Genomic DNA, 25,398 nt, shown 5'->3' with positions numbered 1-25,398 from the left:
GTCCCATTCCCATTCCCTTCCTGACGTGTTTGGCTTCAACTTCACCCCAATTGCATAGCTACAGCATTCAGAGTTCACAAATTTATACACTACCCCTGGTGAGCTCCATAGTGACCCTCTGAGGTAGGCAATCAGAAAAAATTATACCCATTTTTTAGGTGATAAAGCCAACGCTTAAAACGTCTCAGTGTCCAGTAATAGCTGAGACCAAACCTAAAGCCCACCTTTCCCTTTTTAACTGCACAGTATAAGGATCTCCTGGTGGCAAGACAAGCCACAGGAATCTTACTATGGATCCCTGCCTTTCCTTGATATGTCCAGCTGCAGTCTGACTCTAGGGCCAACTCTCCTGCAGGCTAACAGAAATCTATCACAGTATTCCCAGATCCTCAAACAGAACCTAATACATAATGATTACCCAATAAATATCTGGTCGACCTACTCTGGTCCCCATCAACAGGTGTGGTCTGGAATTCTCTTGCTGCTGTCCTCTCAACAAGCACTGGGACTTGGGGTGGGATGAACTTACTTATGTTCATGCTTCCAAAGCCTGGCATACAGTAAGCTTTCAGGAAATGTATGCTGAGTTGGACTGCACTGAACCCGGCCTCTTCTGGTTACCTACAGGGAATATGTCTTTCTGGGTTTCTGCTTGGGCTTGAGAGTTAATTCAGGGCTCCATGTTCAGAGCCATTTCCTGCATCTCAGCACACTAGAGTCTATATATTTCAATGCTGGTCTACTACCCTCAACCTTGATGAGCAAACCCTGCCTTTGGCTTTACCACACGCTAAATCAGGGCACCCCAAACCGAATACAGTCACCTATCTGCCACTGCACACTGCTTAGACAACATGGGCTCTTGCTGCTCTGCACAGTGATCTTGACCATCAAGTCCAACAGTAAAGTCAGGAAAATAAATCTCATCTGCTCCTTACCTGCCCATGTGACCTTGGATAAATTAATCACATCTGCCTTATCAGTTCCCCAACCCATAAATGATCCAAGAGCATCTACTTCACAGAGATGGCATGAGTATTAGATAAAAAATATATGTCACCAAAGCTCAATTTCATCGGGTAACTAATTACTGAGTGCTAAGAAATGTATATGCCAAATACCAGTGCTTGGGGAAAAAAAAATAAGAACAATACCTAACATGTATTGAGTGCTATCCATGTGTTACTCAGGGTCCTAAGCAATTTATGTAGGTTAAAGCATTTAATCCTGAAAACAACCTTATGATGTAGGCACTATAATTAGCTCCATTTCACAGACAAGAAAATTGAGGCTCCAAGGTTTCAGTAACTTCCTCCAGACTTACAATGTAACCAGGTGACAAAGTTGGAATTTCAACCAAGGCAGTCTAACTCCAGAATCTTTACACATAGCCAACTCTATTGCTTGTTATAATAGCTGCTCAGTAAGTAGCTGCTATTGCTTCATTATTGCTGTTATTATTATTAATCTTATGTTCCCTATATCTGATACTCACCTCTAGCTCCAATTCTACTCAATTTCTATTGTACCTCATCTCCAAAATATATGTCCCCCGCCCCCATAATGAACAGCACCTCCCAATACTCACACCCTTGAAGTTAGGTTAGGCTTTTGGCCAACAGAATGTGGTGGAAATAATGCTCTCTGACTTCCAAGGCTAAGTTTTGAATAAGTCTTACAGCTTCCATTTGGTCTCAGAACACTCCCTCTCTGAGCCCAGCTGCCATGCTGCAAGAAGTCCAGTCCCCATGGAGAGGTCCTGTGTGGGTACTCCAGCGACAGCCCCAGCTGAGCGCCCAGCTGACAGTCAGCATCAACTGGCTCTGAGAGTGTGTCATTGCGGAGATGCCACCCAGTCAAGCCCCCAGATGACAAGAGCCCCAGCCAACTAGAGATACCCTCAGCTGTACCAAGTCAACATACAGATGCATAATAGATAATAACATAGTGTTGTTTTGAGCCACTAAATTTTGGGGTGAATTGTTTTACACTAATAGATAGCCAAAATATCCCTTTTGTCTTCCAGCCAATATTAAGTTTCTAGCAAGTACTGAAGCCAAGTTTTAATTAGCTGTAATTGACCTCTCACTAAATCTAAATCTTAACATTTCTTTGAAGTAACAATAAATTAACATTTATTGACCTTGTGTACATTATTAACCTTTCTGTGCCTCAGTTCCTTTATCTGTAAAATAGGAATGGTAACAGGATCACTTCATAAGACTATAGTGAGGAGGAAATTAGTTAATCTCATATAAGATGCTAAAGAACAGTGCCTGACCTTTAGAATACATATACTAAGTGACAGCTCCTTCCCTTCTGTCTCTTACTCTCTCCCTTCCTCCCTTCCTTTTAACTGATTCAGGCACTTTACCAAGGCTATTTAAATTTTAAAATCTTAATCATCATACTTAACCTGAAGGCAAGTGTTATTATCCCCTTTCACAAATTAGGTGCAGGGCCTTACATAAAATTCTGTGTCTGGTAAGCGATGATGCCAGGATTCGGACCAGTCCATGTGTAGCTAAGGCCCTGTGCTTGTTCCTTCTTTCCCTCTCCCACCTCACCTTAACAATGCCACCTGTTTGTGAGATAAGTAAACATCTCTGTGGCACCTGCTGCAGTAATGGCACCTGCTCAGCACACTCATCTTCCACAGACTTCAGCAAGCAGACACATTGAAACCGTGCAATCAGTTCATTTGCAAATACTAGCTTGCTCAGCTAGAGGTGGCCCAAGGTTCCCAGTGTTAGCACCTCTACCTGACACTGCTCTGTGCCAGAGAGGTGCCCTGCAGTGTGAGAAATGCTCATTAAAGCCTCAGATTCAGATGTCAGGAAGCAGCCCACAGCCAGGCCAAGGAAGTTCATCTCTCCTGGGAAGGCTTCAGAGGAACAGGCCACAGAGCCTAGAGTCTGTGTGCTCCCACCCCTCGGTACCAAGCATTCAAAACTCCTCAAATTAATATAATTGAGTTACCCGCCAATGGTGGAACGCCAGACGTCCTCTCCAGGTGAGAAGAATATTATGATTAGGGCAGGTTTTCTCCTCCTTAGGAAGAGAGAGGGCAACACTGTGAGCTCTTTCTTTGAAGAACCCAGTGATGATAGAACATTTTTAGCTATCTATACCTGACAACTTGCAAAAGGAGAGCAGAGACTTATTCAAAGATGCAGACACCTGCAGTGAGCATGATGAAGTGACTTGTCCAAGGACACACAGCTTACTAATGGTGGAACATAAATCCAGACTCCTTGACTTTTCCCAGTGTTACTCCTATTACCAGCTTTGTCCCTCCTTCTTCCCTTGTAATGCCTATCCAGCTACGCTCCTTCTAAAATCCTCTCGAGTCTTCCCTGAACTTAGCATATATGATGATGCTTGGTGCTCTGGAGATTTCACTCACCTTTAATAAATATGCCTGCCCAACGTCTTTGGACCTTTGGATCTTATTCTCATAATGGTGAAACGTTGCCCTCCTCAACCAGATTTGCATCGAGCTTCATTGCTCCTTGGGATGCATAGCTTCTTCACTTAAGATCTGATCAAAAGCTACCTCCTATAATATTCTGGGCTGAATTACATACCCCTCCAAACTTACAGTTAAAGTCCTAGCCCCCAGGACCTCAAACTGTGACTGTGTTTGGAGACAGGGTCTTTAAAGTGGTTATTAAGTTAACATGAGGCCATTTAGGTCAGTTCTAATCCAATATGACAGTATCCTCTTAAGAGAGGTGGCATGGTGGCTCATACCTACATTCCCAGCACTTTGGGAGGCTGAGGTGGGTGGATCACCTGAGGCCAAGAGTTTGAGACCACCCTGGCCCATATGGCAAAACTCCGTCTCTACTAAAAATACAAAAATTAGCTGGGTGTGGGGGTGCATGGCTGTAATCCCAGTTACTCAGAAGGGGAGGCTGAGCAGGAGAATCGCTTGAACCTGGGAGGTGGAGGTTGCAGTGAGCCAAGATCGCTATACTGCACTCCAGCCTGGGTGAAAAAGCGAGACTCCATCTCAAAAAAAAAAAAAAAAAAAAGAGAGAGAGAGAGGATATTAGGACACAGATGCACACATGGAAACACAGGGAGAAAAAGACAACCATCCACAAGCCATAAAAAGGGGCCTCAGAAGAAACCAAGCCTGCTGACACCTTGATCTTGGACTTCTGGCCTCCAGAACCATGAGAAAATAAATTTCTATTGTTTAAGCAGCTGAGTCCATGGTACTTAGTTATGGCAACTGTCATAAACGAATACAAATGTGGTCTGATTGACAAAAGAACCCCTCCCCACTCCTGCTCTACAAGACATCTTCCACAGCACTGTTCCCTGTGTGCATTTCTGAATTTCCCACCGTGCTCAATGCGGGTCTCATGGCAGATGTGCGATGGATCTAAAAGGAAGCTTCTTCAGAGACTTGTTCGTGGTAGCAGCCTGAGCATCTGTTGTGCTTGAGAAGAAAGCAAGTTTGTGACCTTTTCTAATCCCTGCTTCAGCAGCATTGCAACAAGAAACTAGCAAAAGAAATTCTATTTGATCCGCAAAATAATATAATTATCACAAACTAGATGCAAAGCAGTGGGCTCAAATTTGGAGGGAATGGGGAAAACAGAGATGAGCATGAATGTCTGTACAAGGAGGAGGTTTCATAAGGCGGGAAAGAGACAGAAACATGCTGACCAAGGAAAGGATTTTAGATTAGTAGGAATCTAGAATAAGAAGCCTTCTATATTGGTTAGTACAGTCCAGAAAGACTTCATGGAGGGAACAACAGCATTAGCTCTGACTCAAGAAAAACAAGAGAAGAAAGGGTGCGCCCCATGGGGTAATTAGGTGGATGAACTGCTGTAGAAGACAGCCATTGTTGTTAAATGTTGAGTGCTAGTAGAACAGCCTGGCTAGGAGGATAAGATTTTGATTTATAGATTTATTTAGGTTAGTTCAAAAATCATCGCGGCTTTTGCCGTTACTTAAAATTAATGGTAAAACTTAAAAAATAATGGCAAAAACCACGATGACTTTTGCATCAACCTAAAATAAGTGGCATCTTGTCTCTCTTACATCAGAATTGCTAAGCGTGAGCACCAGTAAGTTTTAAAGTCAGATATTTCTTTGTTGTGAGAACTGCCTGTGCACGAATACCCCTAACCCCTATTATGATAATCAAAATTGTCTTGAGATAGTTTCAAATGTCCCCTGGGGAAAACATCACCCCCAAGTGAGAACCACTGATTTATATTGTAGCTTTGGACAAATTACTTGACCTCTCTCAGTTTCCATTTCCGGATTTGTACAACAGGGTAACAATCATATATATAAATATGTGATTGACACAGTGTGCTAGGTGAATGTGAATGGACTTACTCTTTTAAGAGTGGATCTTTTTTCTTAGAACTAAATTGAAGGTAGAACCCCCAAATATGCAACAAACAAGAGCAGAGCTGCTCTGTCTGAAGCAGGGTGGAGGGAGAGCCCCAACCTACCCTTTTTGCTGTCCTGTGATGCCCTTTTAGAAACCCTGGAGGCACCTCTACAGTAGGAACTACAGCTGTAGATCAGAAATGCTCTGGAAGAATAGAGTCTGCAAAACCTGGATTCAAATCCTGGCTCCTTCCTTGTGTGCCCCTAAGAGAGTAATAAACCCTAATTCTGTGGAGGCATGGGCCTTGTCTTGCCAATCTTCGTATTCGCCACCATCTAGCAAAATACCCGGTATATCCAGGACAGGGCTGGGGCTAGGGGGGAAAGCAAGGTAGCCAGGCACTGAAGGTGACATTCTCTCAGGTAAGGACCCTGCACTCAGTGACCCTGCAAGTGAGTGTCTCCTGACATTTTGTTCTACAGGTACCTTATTTGTGTCACTCACTCCAGGCTCTGCTCAAAGGACCTCATAAATAAGGTGGTGAATGATTAATTAGTTAATCCAGTTTCTTCACCATTAAGACGGGGATGCTAAAATCGGCTTTGCTCAGTAATTTTAAAATTAAATAGAAAATATATTTTAAACAGGATAATGCCATATAGCTATCAGGGCTAGTGGTAATTCCCCTCTTCAGTCAGGTGAATCAGACAGAACACAGACGCTGAAAATTCACGGTACATTCTGGAAACAATGTGGAATCTGAAACAATGTGGAGCCAGTAGGTGAGGACCCAGAGGTGACTCAGAAAATTGTTAGTTTGGACCATGCAGGGTCCTGCTTGCCACCCTGCAAATGCACCATCTGCATTGCATTTCACTCTGCAGCAGGATAATGTAGCTTATGCCAGGTAGGTGCCTGCAGAGATGGAGGTGGTGGCAGCACTTACCTCTCTCTAGGCAGCTGGTGGTTGGGATTGTGGCGACAGCGTACACTGAGGCCGAAAAGCTTGCGGGCAGTGCGTTGGATCTTTTGTCTCTGTGCCTCTGTGGCACTCTGCAGGAGCTTGTAGCGGTTCTGCAGGTCCCAGTCATTGCCCCAGTGCTGATGGATGCTCCCGATGGTCAGGAAGTGGTTGCTGGGGAGGCGCTTCATAAATGATTTAAACTCATCTAATGAGAGACAAAGGCCGAGAGACAAGGGCTAAGCATGATAGCACCCATCTAAAGTTGCCTCGAATGCTTAGTCTCACTTTCCAATAAACCAGTCCTGCAAACATAATTTTTTTTCCTGAGGGCCACAGAACATTGCATTAGTCTGTCCTGCCCCTACTAGAAAGGGCAAAAGCTACTATGCTATCTTATGAAGGGAATCTGCATACTGCATTCTTGTTTAAGACAGGGCTTCCCAAACTTCTGGCATCGGAATATCAACCTTATAGTACTGTTCCCATATTATTACATTTACTTAACATGTTATTTGAATCAAGTCATTGTTTTTTACTTAAAACTCAAAAACAAGGCTGGGTGCATTGGCTCACACCTGTAATCCAAGGACTTTGGGAGGCCGAGGCAGGTGGATAACAGGTCAGGAGTTCTAGACCAGCCTGGCCAACATGGCAAAACCGTCTCTACTAAAAATATAAAAATTAGCTGGGCGTGGTGGCTGGTGCCTGTAATCCCAGCTACTCGGGAGGCTAAGGCAGGAGAATCGCTTGAAAGCGGGAGGCAGATGTGCAGTGAGCTGAGATTGCACCACTGCACTCCAGTCTGGGCAACAGAGCGAGACTCTGTCTCAAAAAAAAAAAAAAAAAAATGAAAACAAAATGTTTATTGAATTCTTCAAAGAAAATTACTATTGCATGCCTTCAGAAGATGGTAGCTGTAAAAATAAATATGATGAAGACAATGTTAATAAATTCTAGTCAGACAGTGTTGCCTGCTAAATGATCAAACTTCCATGCCTGCTCTCACGTTGAAACACAGGAAATCAGCAAGTGTTAGAGAGGTGTTAAAGGCATGCTAGCACCAAACTGAAACTTTCTCTTTGATGTAATCTGCAGGTTTGACAGAGAACTGAAATGGACCAACTTCCACACCCGGCGATCCAGTGTTGTTGGAAGTTGTATATGTGCCCCATCTAGCATCATCTCACATTTCAGAAAAACTCCAGCTGAAGAGATGGTGACAAACTCTTGGGTCTCCCAGGTAAAGGTTTCTGCCTCAGTTTGTGATGCTGAGTTTCAGAGTGTCAACTTAGCACATCCATAGAAATTATCTAGCTCAGCTTTCTTGTTCTACGAATAGGAAAACCGAAGCCCAAAATGAGAAGATGATTTTTTAAAGGTAACGTGGCTGATACATGACAGGATCCAGGCCTGTGTCCTGAGTTTTTGTTTTCCAATCTAATAATCCAATCCGTTGTAATTCTAATCCCTATCACCCCATCCCTGGAAAATTAAAAATATCAAGGGCTTGATCATTTTGTAGGAAAAAAGGCTAATGGTTGGATTTATATAAATATTATAAGTCTTCAGCCTAACACTTTCACTTCATGTTATAAAACCTCCAAGGACATTTTAGGTATACTATGCATTTATGCTTTCATTTTATTTTTAAAAATGCTTACATAGCTCTTGACAGGCACCAGGCACAGTGCTAATCACCTAACATATATAACCACATTTTATAGCAAACATATGAGGCAGGTATTTTAGCGCCCCCATTTTAAAGAAACTAGGGCACAGAGAAGTTAGCAAACCTGCCCAAGGTCAAATGGCCAGTAGATAGGAGAATTAAGACTTGAGTCTCACTCCAAATCCTGTGTTCTTACTTAGTATATTATATTTCCTCTTGACATATAAAAAAAGGCAATCCTGAGGCTCAGTACATTGGGAGAAAATAGTAAATAAAAGGTGATAAAAAAAAATAGAAGTCTCTGACTCCTACAAAAACCTCAGGCACTTCATTATAGACAGCCAGGCAAGAGTTGGAGTCACATCTTGAGTGCTGAACAGCTGTGGGACCCTTATTCTCTCAGCTTCCCCATATGCTAACAGGAATAATAGTATCTAATCAAATGCTGAGAATGACATAGTGGCATAGGACGGCATCTACCTAACTAGTTCCTAAGACACAGAAAATACTCGACTGATGGTAGCATGAGATTGACAGAATGACACAAGACTCTGCACTGATGATTGACTCAGTGAGCTGGCTGAAGGCAGGAGATAGGCCCTGATGACTCTGTTCTGTTTGGGACAGCTGGACTCTCCTCCCATGGAAAACATAAAGCTTATCTTGCAGAGGGTTCTGTGGATGCCAAAGGGGAACACAGGCCTTCCAATGAACCCAAATTTGGTTCTGATAAGAAAATAGATTTAAGAGTTAAATACATTAACTTTCTTTTTTTTTTCTTTTCTTTTTCTTTTCCTTTCCCCTCCCTCCCTCCCGCCCGCCTGCCTGCCTGCCTGCCTTCCTTCCTTCCTTCCTTCCTTCCTACCTCTGTCTCCCAGGTTCAAGCGATTCTCCTGCCTCAGCCTCCCGAGTAGCTGGGATTACAGGCATGTGCCGCCATGCCCGGTTAATTTTGTATTTTTAGTAGAGACAAGGTTTCACCATATTGGTCAGGCTGGTCTCGAACTCTTGACCTCCGTAATCTGCCCACCTTGGTCTCCCAAAGTGCTGGGATTACAGGAGTGAGCCACTGCGCCCGGCCAACTTTCTTGAATAAAAGTAGAGGTACTCCAACCAATCCCCCAGCAAGGAGATGTAGACTGCCATTTGTGTAGGAAACTAGGTCCTATTTGGCCACCCACACTCCAGAGCCATCAAGGAACCAATGCCTTTTACTTTGGGCTGGTCGTTAATCTCTCCAAATCACCTGGGCTGAGTAGTGAAGGTTAAGGGCTAAAAATGGACCAAAGGAAAACTCATAAGCACAAGCCTCTGATGCACATATGGATGAATGGATTTGTCTTAAAGGGTAAAACCATTTCAAATAGAGAAGCGCGGGAAATCTAGAGGGAGTGTATGCCTTTTGGGGATAAAGTGTGACATAAATCATTTTCTTGGCCTGTTCAGCTTATTCAGCAGCATCTCAGTTTTCTGTGTTTCCTCACACACCCACTTAAAGTGGTTTCTTTTCCTTGGGAATAAGGATTGTATGCTAAAGAGTCTTATTCCTTGTGCATATAGCCTAAATTCCTTCTGTTTTTTTGTTTGTTTGTTTGTTTGTTTTAGTAATCAGTGAAACCTTTTTGAAAAAGCATTGTATCAAATGCTTCCTTTGTTTGGGGCCAAATAATCATCATAGTACATTGCCATCAGGAACTTTTCTCTTTTACGGGCTCCCAGGATTTTCAGTGCACTAATGGGTGTCATTATAAGGCATCCACAGCTCCATCTGAGTTGTACAGCACTGTAAGAGCAGGATTCCTGATGCGTTCCGGGCTCCCAGAGCTGGGTTAGGACTTAGAGTTCACGGAAACCAGTTATTTTCAAATGCTATTCCATAGAACTCTGCTTTTATCTGTGGTACACAGTGGCTCCTAGGTAAGATTTTGCTTGATCAAATAATTTCTTGTCTAAAGACTTGAATAAATTCAAATATTAAAAACACAAACATGTCTTCTCATTTATCAGATGAGGGAACCTCAGGCCTGGGGGACAAAGTAAAATTAAGTTACCAAAGCTGCTGTGAGCACTAGATTTGGAATCAGGAATTCCATTTCCAATTCTGCCATTTACTAACTGCGCAACCCTAGGGAAAACACTGGGTCTTGAAGGAGGATTATAGAAGAGGTGTTCCCTTCTCTGTTATACAGAAATATTACTATTTCATTTAAGGTGGTTATTATAATAGATTTAAGAAATATAATGTTGTTGTAAAGACAGTAATGCTCTATGCATGAGTCCATTTATTTAACAGGTACTTGAGCACATATTATATGTTAAGTTACCTGCTTGGCATCTCTTCTTGGAAGTCTCAAGGATTCTCAAGCTTATCCTATAGAAAAGTGAGCACATGGTCTTCTTTCCAAATCTTTCAGGGTATTCGAGTTCAATGAAGGATATCAACATCTATCAAGTTGTCTAACATGACTATGTAAAGGAGGTTTATGAATATCACCTCAATATCCCTTTTCTCTTCAACCTTGTAGACAATCTAACATCAAGCTCTGCCATTTTTTTCTTCTAAATATCTTGGCATATCTGCACACTTCCTATTTTTACAACTTGTAACATCTCCTTAACCCACGTCATGGTCATCTCTCTCCTAGGTCCTTTGTGCCTCCCATTGGTCTACCTGCAATCACCTTCTCATATCTGCACCATAGTCAGAAACTTCCATTTCTGCTCTTTTTTAAGGTAGCCTTCCTTAACCACATTGACCCCCAACTCTACATCATTTGTTCACAGCAGTTCCTCCCTCTTTACAGATGTATCCTTGACGTTTCCTAATCACTGGCATGGTTACATAATTAATGCCTGGCTTTCCAACAAAACTCAAACATCCATGAAGGCAGAGATCCTACTTTGGATTTCATCCACTTTAGGAGCTTGGGTGACTGTCTCTCCTCCCCTGAAACTCATTTTTCTGAACTATGAAAGGCAGAAAATAACAAGTTAGCAAAAAAGTGACTTTGAGCTTTGATAGTCTGCAGATTCTTTGGAAATCTATATCTATGTATATGTACATATATATATATACACACATAGAGATATGTTTATCTATTTATAGAGATGGACAGAAGCGTGTGGGTGCACACACACACATATACACACACACACACAAATATCCACACACACATACGCAGCCCAAGGAATCAATACAACTACCTCTGACTCTTCCCTCTCCAGAGGCTTCCTATGCAGATTTATTCTTTCTGTCTTCTGGGTACAACAGAAACAATACATCATATGACCACAAACTGGATTATGCTATTCATTAATTTTATTCAGTGGAGATTTATTGAGTGCCTGCTCTGTGACAGCTATTATACTTGCATCTGGACCCTCCAAAGTGAAAGAGTCAGGGTCACTGAACTTTCCCTTACAGCAGTCCTAATTCCAGTTAGATTAGCTCCCTTTCAGACTTGGCTCAAGGCCACTCATGCAGTGGCACTGAGTGAGACTCTCTACCTGAATTCTCCAGGTCCTTATAAGCTTCAGCCCAAGACTTGGCCATGTTGGCCAGCGTGTACTCCATGATCTGGATGTCCGTGATGGGGCAGTTGCACTGCGGAAACTCCTCGGCACATTGGCATCGACACTGGCTGTTCTGGCACAGGTACTCCCCCTCCCCATTGCACATGATATAGCTCAAGGCCGACTGGACAAACTTCTCTTGCAGATACTGAGGAAAGATTATCTGAAGACCTGTGTGAGAATAGCAAGAAGGGAAAACAGAAAGGTTAAAAAAAAGGTGTTTCATTAACAGTTTCCAAAGGTGATACATAGGAATCTGAAGCTGCTACATTTCTCCCTGTGTATTGGAACCAATGTATTTCTGGGCTAACCTAGATCCAGACAGGGCATTATCGGTGAGGCTTCCAGTTGCATCACTTTTACTTAAACTTCTCAGGTCATGGCTTTGGCTATCTCTGAAAGGCGTACTCTATTCTGTTATGGTAGGACTGAGGCTAGAGCCACATATGGCATATACCTTTTCCATTTGTGGAGAAAACTCTATTGAAAATATAACATTATTGTTTATTGTTCTTTATTTCCTCAATTGCTTTCCTTAAGTATTTGCAAACCCTATTTATGAAACACAAGTCTTGAGCTAGGCACTAGGCCTATAGAGATTAAAAAAAAGACACAATCCTTGCCCTTGGGGAGTTTACAATATAATCAGCAGGCATAGACATGGACACACATCATCATAACATGGCTTTATAGACCTATAGCAGAGACAGCCATATGAGGCAACCGAACAGCAGAAGACTGCAAATAACATTGTTTAGATAGCAGGGAAATCTTCATAGAGGAGACAGAATTTGGGCTGGTTGAAAAGCAAGTAAGAGATCACTAGGTTAAAAGAAGAACAAGAATGACATTCTTAAAAGAGGAAAGGCATCATGTGTCTGAAAATTCCTAGTGAAGAAATGAACTTGGATGAATGGATGTGCTCATGCTGTAGAAAATAGCTATAGAGAGGGACAGAGGCCAGTGTGCAAAGGGCTTTATTATACACCAGGGAATTTGGACATTATTCTGTGGATCATAGGTGCACACTGGTAGTTTTGAAGGGTATGAGTAACATAATTAGAGTGATATAATTTACTAGGACCACTGTAGCATAAAAACTAACACATCACTAGATACAAGCATCATTAGATAATTAATTTTCTTTTCTTTGCTCTAACAGTGAGGAAGCCATAGTCCACCAATAGGAAGTGACCAGCCCATGGCTATAGGATGAGCACTCTGGATTACATCTCATGATCTTCTCTTTATACTTGAATATTCAAAGTCTTAATACAGAGAGCCAACGACAGAGAAGGATTTATCTGGGCATGAGCACTACTCTGGTACCTATGAAAAATCACTATTGTCTGTGGTGCCCAGAGAGAAGGACAGATCTGGGCTAACTTAATTCATTAGGGCACTTTCGCTTAGGACATTTCTCTCCACCTCATTTGGAGCTGCAGTTTTAGCTTCCAATATGAGGTAGTAGTTCTACTACTCACTGTATAAAAGAGAACTGTATTCTTATTTGGATTATTTTTTTCTCATTTATGCTTCAGGGACTCTCCTTAATCCTACCCACCAGGGATTTGCTGAACAAGGTCAGCACTTCTTCCATTTTCTACTCACAGTTGTTTCTAGATTTTTATCTTTTTTCCATTTTCTTCAGGTTTTATACATACTTAAATAAGCCCCATCCTTTCAACCTGTCTTCACATGGCAGCTACAGGAGAATATTTTCAGAGGAACATTGTGGAAAAGAAGAAGATGATCCCTCCAGCATGCCTTATGGCAGGAAACCATATGCTGTAGTCAAAAACCCGGGCATGGCTGCACTGGCTCCTCTACTTACTACCTAAGTCATTTAAAGCAAATATTCAGCCTGTCTGTAAGGTTCTTAGTATCTACGTACAAGGATTACTGAGAGGACTACATGAAAGGATGCCTGCAAATTATCTGGAAAAGCTCCTGGCACATAGCAAGCAAACAATAAATGTTGTCTATTCTTATTTTTGATGTGATGACGATGACAATATTGATGATGATGCCACTCCTCTGATTAAAGTGGTTAAAGGTTTAACAGAACCTTCAGGATTAATAAAGGAAAAACAGGTGTGGGTGTATAATCAAAAGGCAGTCTTCACATATTTGCAGAGCTTTGATAAGCAGCAGCGTTTACAATTCTGTGCCTGTTGAACCAGCATTGGTGACAGGGCTGTTGAGAAAGGTGTATATGTCAATATGCATGGAAGGGATTCTAGCAGATTAAGCTATACAGTTAACAATGGGCTGCTGTGAGACTGAGTGAGCTCCACATTGATGAGCAATGAGTCCATACGGGTTTGAGTGACTCTTTGGGAGGGCTACTGTACAAGGGCATAACATACATACCAAAACACACATGAGGTAAAACAAATCAAGCGATAAAGTCCCTTCTGAACTGAGTCTACGATTCTTTCAGAGTGTGCATTATTGAGTCATTTTATCTATATCACCATTTTCTCTTCTAGAGCCAAATTTATTTTTAGCTGATCCCAATCCCCCATAGGCAACTGGGTGTATGGATCGGGGTTAAGTTTCTGTTGCTTAAAGGAACTCTACAGACTCTATTCTCAGTTCTATTTTTCTAGCTTGCTCATCATTTTCTTTCTCCCTTCTGTAGGGGATAAAATATTCTATTCTTGGTCCCAGCCCAAAAGGAATTTGGGGAGAGCATTTATAGAAAATTGCGTCAAATCATTTTTCCATTTGGCAAGGATACAAAAGGCAGTATTACCTACCCCATTTAATGCAACTGAAAACAGATGAAGTTTGGGGTTGGGGGTTTTCTGGGAGCAGCTAAAATACAAAACTTGCTGCTCTTTAAAAATGGAAACTCAGAACATGCCGAGCTGTCTTGGAGGCAGAATCTCCTGGGCAATTTCGAAAGAGAATAATGAAGACATAGCAATTAAAAAGCACTTTTCTGCAAAATGTCATTACTGTTTAAAGTTACATAACCATTTCTACGGCAGCGGAGGTTCACACAGCAGTCACAGCCAGAGTCGTCTCCTGATGGCCTGTGTCCAACAAAGAGGCCCAGTGCTGACCTCCTACGTGGGCGCCTGAATCCTGCCTGCTTCAATGGGAGCCATAAATAATTTGGAGGGGGATTTGGCTTGTGAAACCACTGTTTGAAAGATATACAGCTGCCGGCTGGGGTAAAATATTCTGTCCCCACAGTTTCCAAAGACACAACACACATGCACACACACACACAGACACACACACACACACTCACACACACACATACACACACACACACAGAAAAGAAAACTGAGAAAATGAGAGAGAAAAGGGCTACTGTTATTGCCAAGCATATAAATTTTGCCTCAGAAAACCCAGGCAGGCAATAGTTGAGAGTTTTATTTGAACATCAACTCACCCACACTGAACATATGGAATATTTTTCTCCCAATCTTTTTATATATTAAAAAAACTTGTTATAATTTAAAATGGAATGTTTCACTGTTCTGCAGAGTGTGTGGGCAATGTATATGTGGGAACACCCAAGATGTCTCCCTTTTCTTTTCCTGATTTGTGCCCCATTCTTTTTCCTTTCAATTCACCTTCGACAGGTGCATCTCAAAATATTTTTTGTAGTTTGTATACAGTCTTTGTGTGCTGAGATATTATTTCTCTTTCTCTGTGTCACGTGATGGGATATCTCTATTTCCTTGCCTCCCTCCTTCCTCTTATCTCCTAATATTCTCTTCTGTACTCAGAACACATCAGAAAAACCCTGCCCTTTTTTCAGCACCTGCAATACATACATCAATATTGTTACTCCCATAATCTTTGCACTTGCCGTTCCCTGTGCACCGAATATTCTCTCCTCAGGTTTCTGCTTGATCCCTTGTCCTGTAATCCAGACCCTCCCAGACTCACGTTAAAAGGCATCTTCAATTTTTTTCATAGGATTAATTCCTGGCTGAAATTATCTTTTGAATTTGTTTTATTTTTTTTATTTATTTATTTATTTTTTTTTTGAGACGGAGTCTCACACTGTTGCCCAGGCTGGAGTGCAGTGGCGCGATCTCGGCTCACTGCAAGCTCCGCCTCCCGGGTTCCCGCCATTCTCCTGCCTCAGCCTCCTGAGTAGCTGGGACTACAGGCGCCCGCCCCTGCGCCCGGCTAATTTTTTGTATTTTTAGTAGAGACGGGGTTTCACTGTGGTCTCGATCTCCTGACCTTGTGATCCGCCCGCCTCAGCCTCCCAAAGTGCTGGGATTACAGGCTCGAGCCACCGCGCCCGGCCCGAATTTGTTTTATTTTTAATATTTTTTCTATCATCCCCATTAGAGAGTAGGCTCTAGGGAAGAAGGGACCTGTCTGCCCTTTAAGGGCCCCAAGTGTAAACTAAGCTCAAGCCCAGCGTAGGCTCCAGGCACTCATTTGTTGATCAAAGAAATTTTTTTTTTTTTTTTTTTTGAGATGGAGTCTCACTCTGTTACCAGGCTGGAGTGCAGTGACGCAGTCTCGGCTCACTGCAACCTCCACCTCCCGGGTTCAAGCAATTCTCCTGCCTTAGCCTCCCCAGCAGGGTTTCAACATGTTGGCCAGGATGGTTTTGAGCTCTTGACCTTGTGATCCACCCACCTCGGACTCCCAAAGTGCTGGGATTACAGGCATGAGTCACTGCACCCTGCCAGTCAAAGGAACTTTGAACTTTAAACACTTCCTTCTCCAAGATGCAAAGAAAGGTGCCTCATGAGGCTTCTGGGGTGTTAGAATTTAAAAATCAGGTGACCTGGCCAAAGTCTCACAACTAAGGTAACAGAAACAGGACTCCAATCTAGGAATTCAACTTGAGTTCTGACACACTTGAGGATGACCTGGCTTACAACCCCTGTGGTGGCTCCAGCAGTGTGACTTCTGGCAATGTTTTATACCCCCTGGAACTCAAGGATTTATTTTTTTATTTTTTATTTTTTATTTTTTTTTTGCCTGTGAGGTTGAAATCCCAATTTCCTTGTATACTAACAAAGAGAAAAAAGGCATAAACTTAAGCCACAACCCGGCTGCCATGGACTGAATGTTTGTGCTCCCCATCCCCTGCATGCACACATTCATATGCCAAAACCCTCACTTGCAATGCCATGGTATAAGGAGCCGGAAACTTTGGAAAGTCATTAGGTTGAGATGAAGTCATGTGGGTGGTGCCCTTGTGATGGGACTAGTGCCCTTATAAGAAGAGGAAGAGATGGGAGAAGAGACAGCTTGTAGCTGTCTACAAGCCAGGAAGCAGTACCTCCCTCACCAGGCACCATATCTGCTGGTACTTGAGCTTAGACGTCCCAGCATCCAGAACTGTGAGAAATAATTTCCTTTTGTGTAAGCCACCCAGTCTGTGAAATTTTGTTACAGCAGTCTGAGCAGACCAAGACACTGTCATAATTAAGTGCTCAACAAATGTTAGGTTCCCCCCATTTAACCAGATATCAGATCGCATTCATTACCTAGACCAAACTTGAACCCTTCTTGAAAAATCCTCCTTGAATAGCACCATTTGAGACAGTATAAAACATGCCAAGAATGCATTTTCTCATATCAGCATTAAAATAATTATTACTGGTCTTTGTTTTTAATTACTCCATCATTTTTCTTCTATGAATTTTCCTTCCTTCCTTCCTTCCTTCCTTCCTTCCTTCCTTCCTTCCTTCCTTCCATTTTCTTCCATCCTTCCTTCTTCCCATTTATCTTTCCTTTCTTTCTTCCCATCTTTCTGCTTCCCTTCTTTCACACATATTCCTGAAGCCCTACTATGTGCCAGGCAGCTGTGCTGTGGATACTAGGGTGAATGAGGCAGACAACTCCCTCTTGTTGTAGGTCTTACTGTTTAGTAAGAGAAAATGATAGAGAGAGAAAGAGAGACAGAGAGAGAGAGAGAAAGAAAGAAAGAGAGAGAGATGTAAACCAGCTGCTTGGGTGCAATGAAACCAGTATTCTACAAGAAGTACAAGTTTTTCAGGGAACACAGGGAAAGAACAACTAACTCAGCATGGAATGGATTAGGGGTGTTAAAAGCACTCTCCACTACTCTCCTAGGGAGTAGCATTTAAGCTGAGACCTAATGGATACACAGGTGCTAGGGGATGAAGGATCCACAGAAAGAGCAGTCTAGACAGCGGGAAGAACACGGAAAAGGCCACGGGCATAGAACTCCTTCCAGCTGACAGTCAACTTGGCCCTCACATTTCTTTCTGACTAAGGTTCGTCTTCTTTTGTTTGTTTGCTTACAAGTTCCCTAGAAAAGAAGAGAGAGTTCTTGCACATGAGGGATCAAAATTCTGAAGGGAAGGATGACACAGAGCAGAAATCTGTGAGCTCCTTAGAGGAAATAGCATTTCTTATAGTACAAGAGAGATCTTTACTCATTACAAGAAGGGATTCTGAGACTCAGGAAAAAATGGGGCTCACTGTGTTGATGAGTTTCAACCACTGGGAGTACTCAAGTAACAGAAGAACTTTCAGGGGACCCTCAAGTTGGATTTCTGGAGAGCTTCAACAACATTGATGATATTGCTAGCACAGGCACTTGGTTCAACTGACCATGCTCTGTGCTCTGTGAGGCTGGGGAAAGAAGAATATCTGGAAAAGACATCTGGAAAAGAAGATCCAATCAACAGAAGCTGAAGGTGAACCTGGACCTGAAGATTACAGCCCAATCTTCATTGCTGACTTTGATTCTGCTCTTTTGCTGACAGGAACTCAGTCTCTTTCTCCTTCTTTTAACAAGTAGTACATTAGGAATTGTTGGAGGAAATAAAGAAGAGGTTTAATGCATGCTTCCTGCCTCCTAAGGAAACAGAGAGGTTACTCAGATATTCAAAACTAAAGCAAAAAAAAATTCAAGAATGGGAAAGACAGTCCTTGATTGATGATTAAAACATTAAAAGTAGTATTGTGTCTGGCACATAGTAGGTTTTTATAAATGTATGTCAAATATTGAATAAGTCAGTGATCTATTATGAAGATGAAAGAAAACAGGCCTGGAAATAATGAATATGGAAGACTTTGTAATGGCTGTGGGATGTGGGTTGAATCTTGAAACATGAGCATGGTCTGAATAGATAAAGAAAGTCAACTCAGTATGCCATAGCAGAGGGCATAATTTGGGTCAATCTAAGTCTTTCTTATTCAAGGCAAAGACCATGCATTGTCATAGGTTGTTTTTGGTAAGCTTTATTTTTTTTTTAATTGTATATCCTAATTACCTAATACAGTGGTATTTTTTATGGATTTGCTCTTTTCTGACCTATTTCATTAGATATTAAATACACGATTTCTTACAGTGCTGAGGGAAGAAGGAAAAAAACACAGGTTCTATTTTAGTTGAATATAAATATTTTTCTAACCTGTTCTTGTATCAGAATGTGCCCCCTGTAGATAACTCTGAGCTTTATAGGAGCCCCAGCTGTTGTCTTGTACCGCTAAGTTCTGCTTGTCAAATTCTGTCCATTTCTGAAATGCACAAGGTGAGGAGAACAACAACAAGGACTGTACCTTTTGTAAAAAGTCAGCCTGATTCCCTTCCTTGTGAAAGCCCAGGGATTTCAGACTGGCAGATAAAGGACTTTATGGCTCCAACAGCCATGCTGAACTCCAGTGTAATGAAGGCATGCAGGTCAATTACCCATCTGTTTGTGTTTCTATTGCTATGAATTACAGTATCCATCGCTGACAGCTCATTGGAGTGGAATGAAAATAAGACAATAATTCACCGGGTGAAACTGTGCAGAAAGGGCGAAAAGGCTATGATCTCATTCAGAAGTTCAGCCCTGTCTCCGTGATGGGTCATTTACACTCTGGAAAATGAAGAAAGGCAGCTACCTGGGGGTTGGTGAGTGGGTTCCTGCTTCCTTGATATAAGAATTAGGAAATGCCCCCTCCTGGCTAGAGTAATCTTTTGTGTTTATAAATAAAATCCTCTGCTCTGCAGGATCTTAAGAAGATTTGGAATCCTTAGGTGAAAGACGCAGGTATATGGAATTCAGCACGATAAAATCACCTTTTCAGCAATCAGATGTTTTAAAGAATGAAGCAGGTTGCTTTGGTAGCAGAGAACTCCCCAACACTGGAAGTGTGGAAGCAGAGTTTGAAAGGTGACATAGCACAAACAAATCTTGGTTCCACCAAAGATTCAGATGGCAGGTGGTAGGGTGAGTTATCACTGACCCACATTCAATGCTCCTTCTTATAATGTCCCCTCTTCAAGATAACTACACATCCCCACTCTCCAAACTTAAATGGGTTCACATGACATGTTTTGGCCAATGAAATATGGATGTGAGTGATGTGTGTCTTTTCCAAACAAAGCTATAGAAAACAACATATGATCTCATCAATCTCTCTTTTCACAAGTCCAATGATATTCCAGATAGGGGCCATCGGAGGAGCAGAATCACAGTAGAACTGTGACCACCATGTAACATAAGGAAGAAATAAGCATTCACTTTGGCAAACCACTGAGACTCAGGAATTGTTTGCTAGCACAACATAACCTAGCTTATATTAACAGATATAGGAGTTGACAAACTATGGTCAAATTGACCTGCAGTCTATTTTTATAAACAAATTTTACTGGAACACAGTCATGCAGATAAAAGAGTTGAGTAGTTGCTACAGAGAACATGTGGCCCACAAAGCCTAAAATATTTATTAACTGGCTCCTAACAGAAAAAGTTTGCCAATGCTTCTACTAGATGACCATAAAGATTTTTTCCAATCTGACTTTTCTATGATTCTGCTCTGTGCTGTTGTTCATTCATTTGTCAAGCAAAGATCAATAAGGCATCTGTCATGTGCAGACACTATTCTAGGTTCTAGAGAAAAGACAAGGAACTAGGAAAGGCAAGAACACAATCCTTGCTGTCATGTAACCTACCTTGTAGCGAGGGAGAGAAGACAACAAATAAATAAATGAAAATAGAAAAGGATTTACACTGATTAGAGGGGTTGGGCCAGGGGGACTTCTAAATGAGAATTTTTAACTTCAAAAAAAGATAGTATAGTTTAATTTATGAAATAACCAAGGATAAGGAGGCCAGCAAACTTTTTTTTTTCAATTTCATAAAATTTCAACATGAACATGTTCTTGAAACTTTAAGAAGAGGTTGGTTCAATTTAAATATAAGCTTCTTCATAGAAGTCATGATACAAACCAAATTTGATACCTGTAAGAGTCTGTGCTACCTGATCCCTGGATCAGCTGATGTCTTCAAATTCTTCTCTTACCCACCTCCCTTCTTTTTCTTGCTATATCCTGCCATGCCATTGTCTCTGTTCTCCAAGCATGCTAAGTTCTCTCCTATTCATATTTTGTCTTCGGCTCTCACTAACTGGTTTGACCTTGAAGAAGCTAAGAAGCTTACCTTCTCTGATCCCCAGTTTTCTTATCAGAGCTTCTTTCATAAAGCTAGCGTAAAAATTAAATGAGCTATTTTATATCTTGATTGTGGTGGGAGTTACATAACTGAATATGCTCGTCAAATTCATAGAAGAGTACACCTCAAAAGGGTATATTTGGTTGTATGTAAATTATATGTCAATGAACCTGAAAATAAAATCACATAAACAGCACATGTGGAGCTCTTAGTACAGGGTAGTTGTTTAAGTGACATCATCTTCTGACCTTGCCGTTTTCTATTGCTTTCTCCGGAAGTCTTATGTGGTCTCAGGTAGCCTCTCTGCTGGCAACCAAAAGCACCTTGCACATATTTCAAATCTCAATGGGACACTTACAGTATCATATGTGTGCTCATGCTCATGTCTCTCCTACTCTATAAGCTTCTTGAATGCAAAACACAGCTCATTCATCTACCATTTCCCTATCATCTAGCACATGATTGAATACCCAGAGTACATGTTTGAATGAAGACAAATTTAGACAGAATGTCTTTCAGAGAGGACTGTAGTTCTGTCTTCTATGTTTAGCATGCCCCATCTCTACAGCCATCCCTCATTAACAAAACCTGTATCTTCTTTCACAATATTACAGCTTGAGACTTGAGGCTTTTTAAATTTCATCTCAGTAGTTACAGACAAGTGCTCAGAAAGATCTGAGTAAAAAAAATACATAGACACAAAAATATTCTTAAGAGAACAATGGTGCTAAAAGACTTGACCACTAACTTCAGCACATAATTTGTTATTGATCCATTGTTATAAGTTATGATTCTTGAGGACAATAACTTTATCTTTTTTTTTTTTTTTTTTTTTTTTGCAGTCTTTCCAAGGTAACAAGCACAGTGCTAGATCATAGTAGGTATGCAAAATTGAGAATCGGTTAAGAAGGTCCTTTCATTTACCACTTTATTGAACCAGTTTTATACTGGATGATAGAGATACAAAAAGTGAATATGACATGGTTTATGGCCTCACGGGGCTCTAGTTTCTATAAAAAACTAGCCCTTCATGGGGCTCTTTTTCTATAAATCTAGAAAAAACTTTATAAATGTACAATGACAATAAAATATATGCATACATATGTACGAGTTTGCATAGGAACAAAAAAGAAGACGTCTCTAACTTTTATAAGAGTAGAGGAGTTTGGGAAAGTGATTTTGTACAGGATTGAACGTGAATAGCATATATGGTCCAGCATTTGCCAAGTTGTATACCACAGAATCACAAATCTGCAAATATGTCCAAACCCAAATACATTCAGAAAACTCTGTACTTAATTCACCTCTTTAGATTCATAATACACATTAGCACAGTCAAGGCACTGAGAAGTCCTGCAGTAAATAAATGTGATTTATGCTATTTAATCCAGTGTTTTAATGTTATGGCGTTTTTGCTACATTACTGTGTGGTAACATATAACCTCAAAATCCCAGTGACTCATAACCACAAAGGTTGATTTGTTGCTCATATTTTGTGTCAGCTGTGCTTTGGCTCTGCTCCAGATGTCTTCTTCATTTCAGATGTAGGCTAAAGGTGCAGGCTTTTTCAGGAATATGCCATTCTCATGATAAAGGGAAAAGAGCAAAAGCCATGCCAGACAATGCCTCCTAAAGTGTCTTGCCCAAATGTGGCATGTACCGTGTCCTTTCACATTCCATTGTCCAAAGCAAATCACACGGCCAAGGCCAATGCCACTAAAATGGAAAGTCACAGAGCCTCCCACAGTGCAGTGTTGCCAGTCACATGGAAATGCACTGTATGTATATAATCCTTTTAGAGGAAATGAACAATAATGTAATAATGAAATCTGCCACAAAATACATGTATTTTTTACACCAAATCTTTTTAAATTTAATTACCATATGATTCAGCAATTTTACCTTAAGTGTATATTCAAAAGAACTGTAAACAAGCATTCAAACAAAAACTTGTAAATGAGTGTTCATAGCAGCACTATTCATAGTAGTCAAAGGTGGAAACAACCTAAATGTCCATTGACTGATGAATGAAAAACCAAAATGTAGTATATTTATACAATGAAGTATTAATTTTGCCATAAAACGGATAGAAGTACTGATACATGCTACAACATCCACGAACCTTGAAAATGTAAAATGGAGGAAGCCAGACACAAAATGCCACATATTGTATGATTCCATTGATTTGAAATACAGTTATCCCTTGGTATCTGCAGGGGATTGGTCCTAGAATTCCACCCTCCTACTACCCTCTGACACCAAAATCCACGAATGATCAAGTCCCTTATATAAAATAGCATAGTATTTGCAGATACCCTCCACATATCCTTTTTTATACTTTAAATAATTCCTAGATTACTTGTGATATTTAATACAATGTAAATGCTATGTAACTGTTGTTACACTGTACTGACTTTTTGTACTTTTTATTGTATTATTCTTCTTCTTCTTAATTTTTAAATTTTCTCTATCTGGTTGGTTGAAGCCACAGATCCAGAACCCAACAGACACGGAACTCAAGGGTATAGAGGGCAGAGTGCACCCAGAATAGGCAAATCTATACTAATCTGCAGAAAGCAGATTAGTAGTTATCAGGGTCTGAAGGGAAGGGGAAATAGGGAATAACTAATTAGGGGGTAAAGAATTTGTTTTGGGGATTGTGAAAAAGTTGTAGAAATAGTAAGAATATTTGCACAACATTGTGAATGTACTGTCACTAAATTTTAATCGTTTTAAAGTGTTAAATTTTATGTTGTGTATATTCTGCAACAATAAACAAGATTCAAAACAAATAGATTTGACAGTTCAAATAACTTTAAATCAGTAAACATTTATTGAGCACCTACTATGAGCTAAACTCTATAAGAGAAGAAAATAATGAACAAATGAAAAAGCATGTGGTTTCTCCTCTCAGTGATCTCAGTTACAATTTAGTGGCAGATGTGTACAATGGTACACATAAGACAAGACAGAATGTCTCTGGAATATAATAGAGGCACATTAAAAATGCTTTGTTGACCGTGCAAAAGGAGAGCTTAATTCTAAGGTAAGTTGTTAGGAAGAAGATAAGAATTGACCCAATCATCTTAAAAACAAAAAAACAAAAAAACAAAAAAACAAAACAAAACAAAAAACAGGTGCCATATCTCCATGGAGTCAATAAACTAATTATCATGGGTAACTTATTTAGGTTTTGGCCATCCTGATGCCTCATTTCTGCACAATCAATGAGATCGACAAGGAATCTAATGGGACATGGTTGTTAAATAGACCAAATTGCCACATGGATCATTCATCTCTCATGATTTCCATGCTATGTACTGGGCCACAAGTTTATTTGAAAGGTATAGCCCCACATGGCTACATACCAAGAAGTAACTCCCTGATACTCCTTCTCTCAGCATCAGTTTATACCCCATCAGTTTGTACCTGCTTATAATTCTTTACTCCTTCCTGCCCAAGTATGGGTCTTTAAGTTCACTCCAGATTCCAGGTTTCTGTAGGTCAAAAGCAGCTCTTTTTATAGTCACATACTCCTGGATTGCTGCAAAGCCTAGTATCATCTATTCTAGGGGTTTTTTGTCTTTTCCGGTTATAGATCCATTTCAGAATATGAGAATAATTATGGAAATCGGTCACACCTACACAAGTTGGCAAGCAATTTCAGGAAAATCACAGACTGTCTAAAGTAAATAGCAGAACCTAGAAAGGTTATGGTGCTGGCACATGGAAAGGGCTACATAAATTCTTGATCTAGTAAAAACCATGACTATTACATATATGCCCCAGGTTGGGAAGCAAAATGATGTAGTGTTTAAGAGTACCAGCACTGAGTGGATCTGGGTTCAAATTCCTGCTCTACAAGGTAGTTACTTAACTTTTGTGAGCTTCAATTTTAAAATCTGAAAAATGGGACGGTGTTGAGGTTTACATGAAATATTGATATAAAGAGATGAGCTCTATACCTGGCACATGATAATTATTCACAAGTAATAGCCCTGATTATTAGTATTCTTATTTTATGAACCCTCTTGGTTTTTAGGTCAGGTGCTTTCTATATGTTTTCCAAATAAATGAAGAATAATAGCTCTGAGATACATGTGTTCTTATTCCCATTTTACAGATTTAAAGACCTAAGGAAGCTCAGAGGCCTAATAAACTAGTCGAAGATCTTTATCACCAGCAAATCTTCTCTGCCCATCCTCTTCATTCTATTTGATTTCTGATTGAGTCTTTGATTGATATCTTCAATCCCTTTCTTCTTGAGAAGAATCCTTCTCCTCTGATGAGCATAGAACAAGGTGCTCCTATGTTCATAGAGTAAAAGCAACATTTGGATGCAGCTAGCTGGGTGGAAATCAGTAATCTCATTTTTCATGAAGACACTAAAGGCACTGCTCTTTCATTGAAAGGACCTCATCAG

The 25,398-nt window shown here is 40.8% G+C and overlaps 1 protein-coding gene across 2 annotated transcripts in view; it reads right to left on the bottom strand.

The window, feature by feature from the left end:
* BRINP1 (BMP/retinoic acid inducible neural specific 1) overlaps positions 1-25,398 on the bottom strand; it is a 198,816-nt gene that overhangs the window by 28,325 nt on the left and 145,093 nt on the right. For both annotated transcript variants that reach the window (XM_065530148.2, XM_005580937.4), the window contains exons 6-7: positions 11,503-11,739; positions 6,309-6,531 (exon numbers count right to left, since the gene is read on the bottom strand). In XM_065530148.2, the coding sequence (XP_065386220.1) occupies positions 6,309-6,531; positions 11,503-11,739 (460 nt within the window). The remainder of the gene's footprint in view (positions 1-6,308; positions 6,532-11,502; positions 11,740-25,398) is intronic.

This window comes from Macaca fascicularis, chromosome 15 (assembly GCF_037993035.2).
Source record: "Macaca fascicularis isolate 582-1 chromosome 15, T2T-MFA8v1.1".
Lineage (NCBI taxonomy): Eukaryota > Metazoa > Chordata > Mammalia > Primates > Cercopithecidae > Macaca > Macaca fascicularis.
The sequence above is the reverse complement of the archived record's forward strand: the minus strand, read 5'-3'. Positions and strand labels throughout refer to the sequence as shown.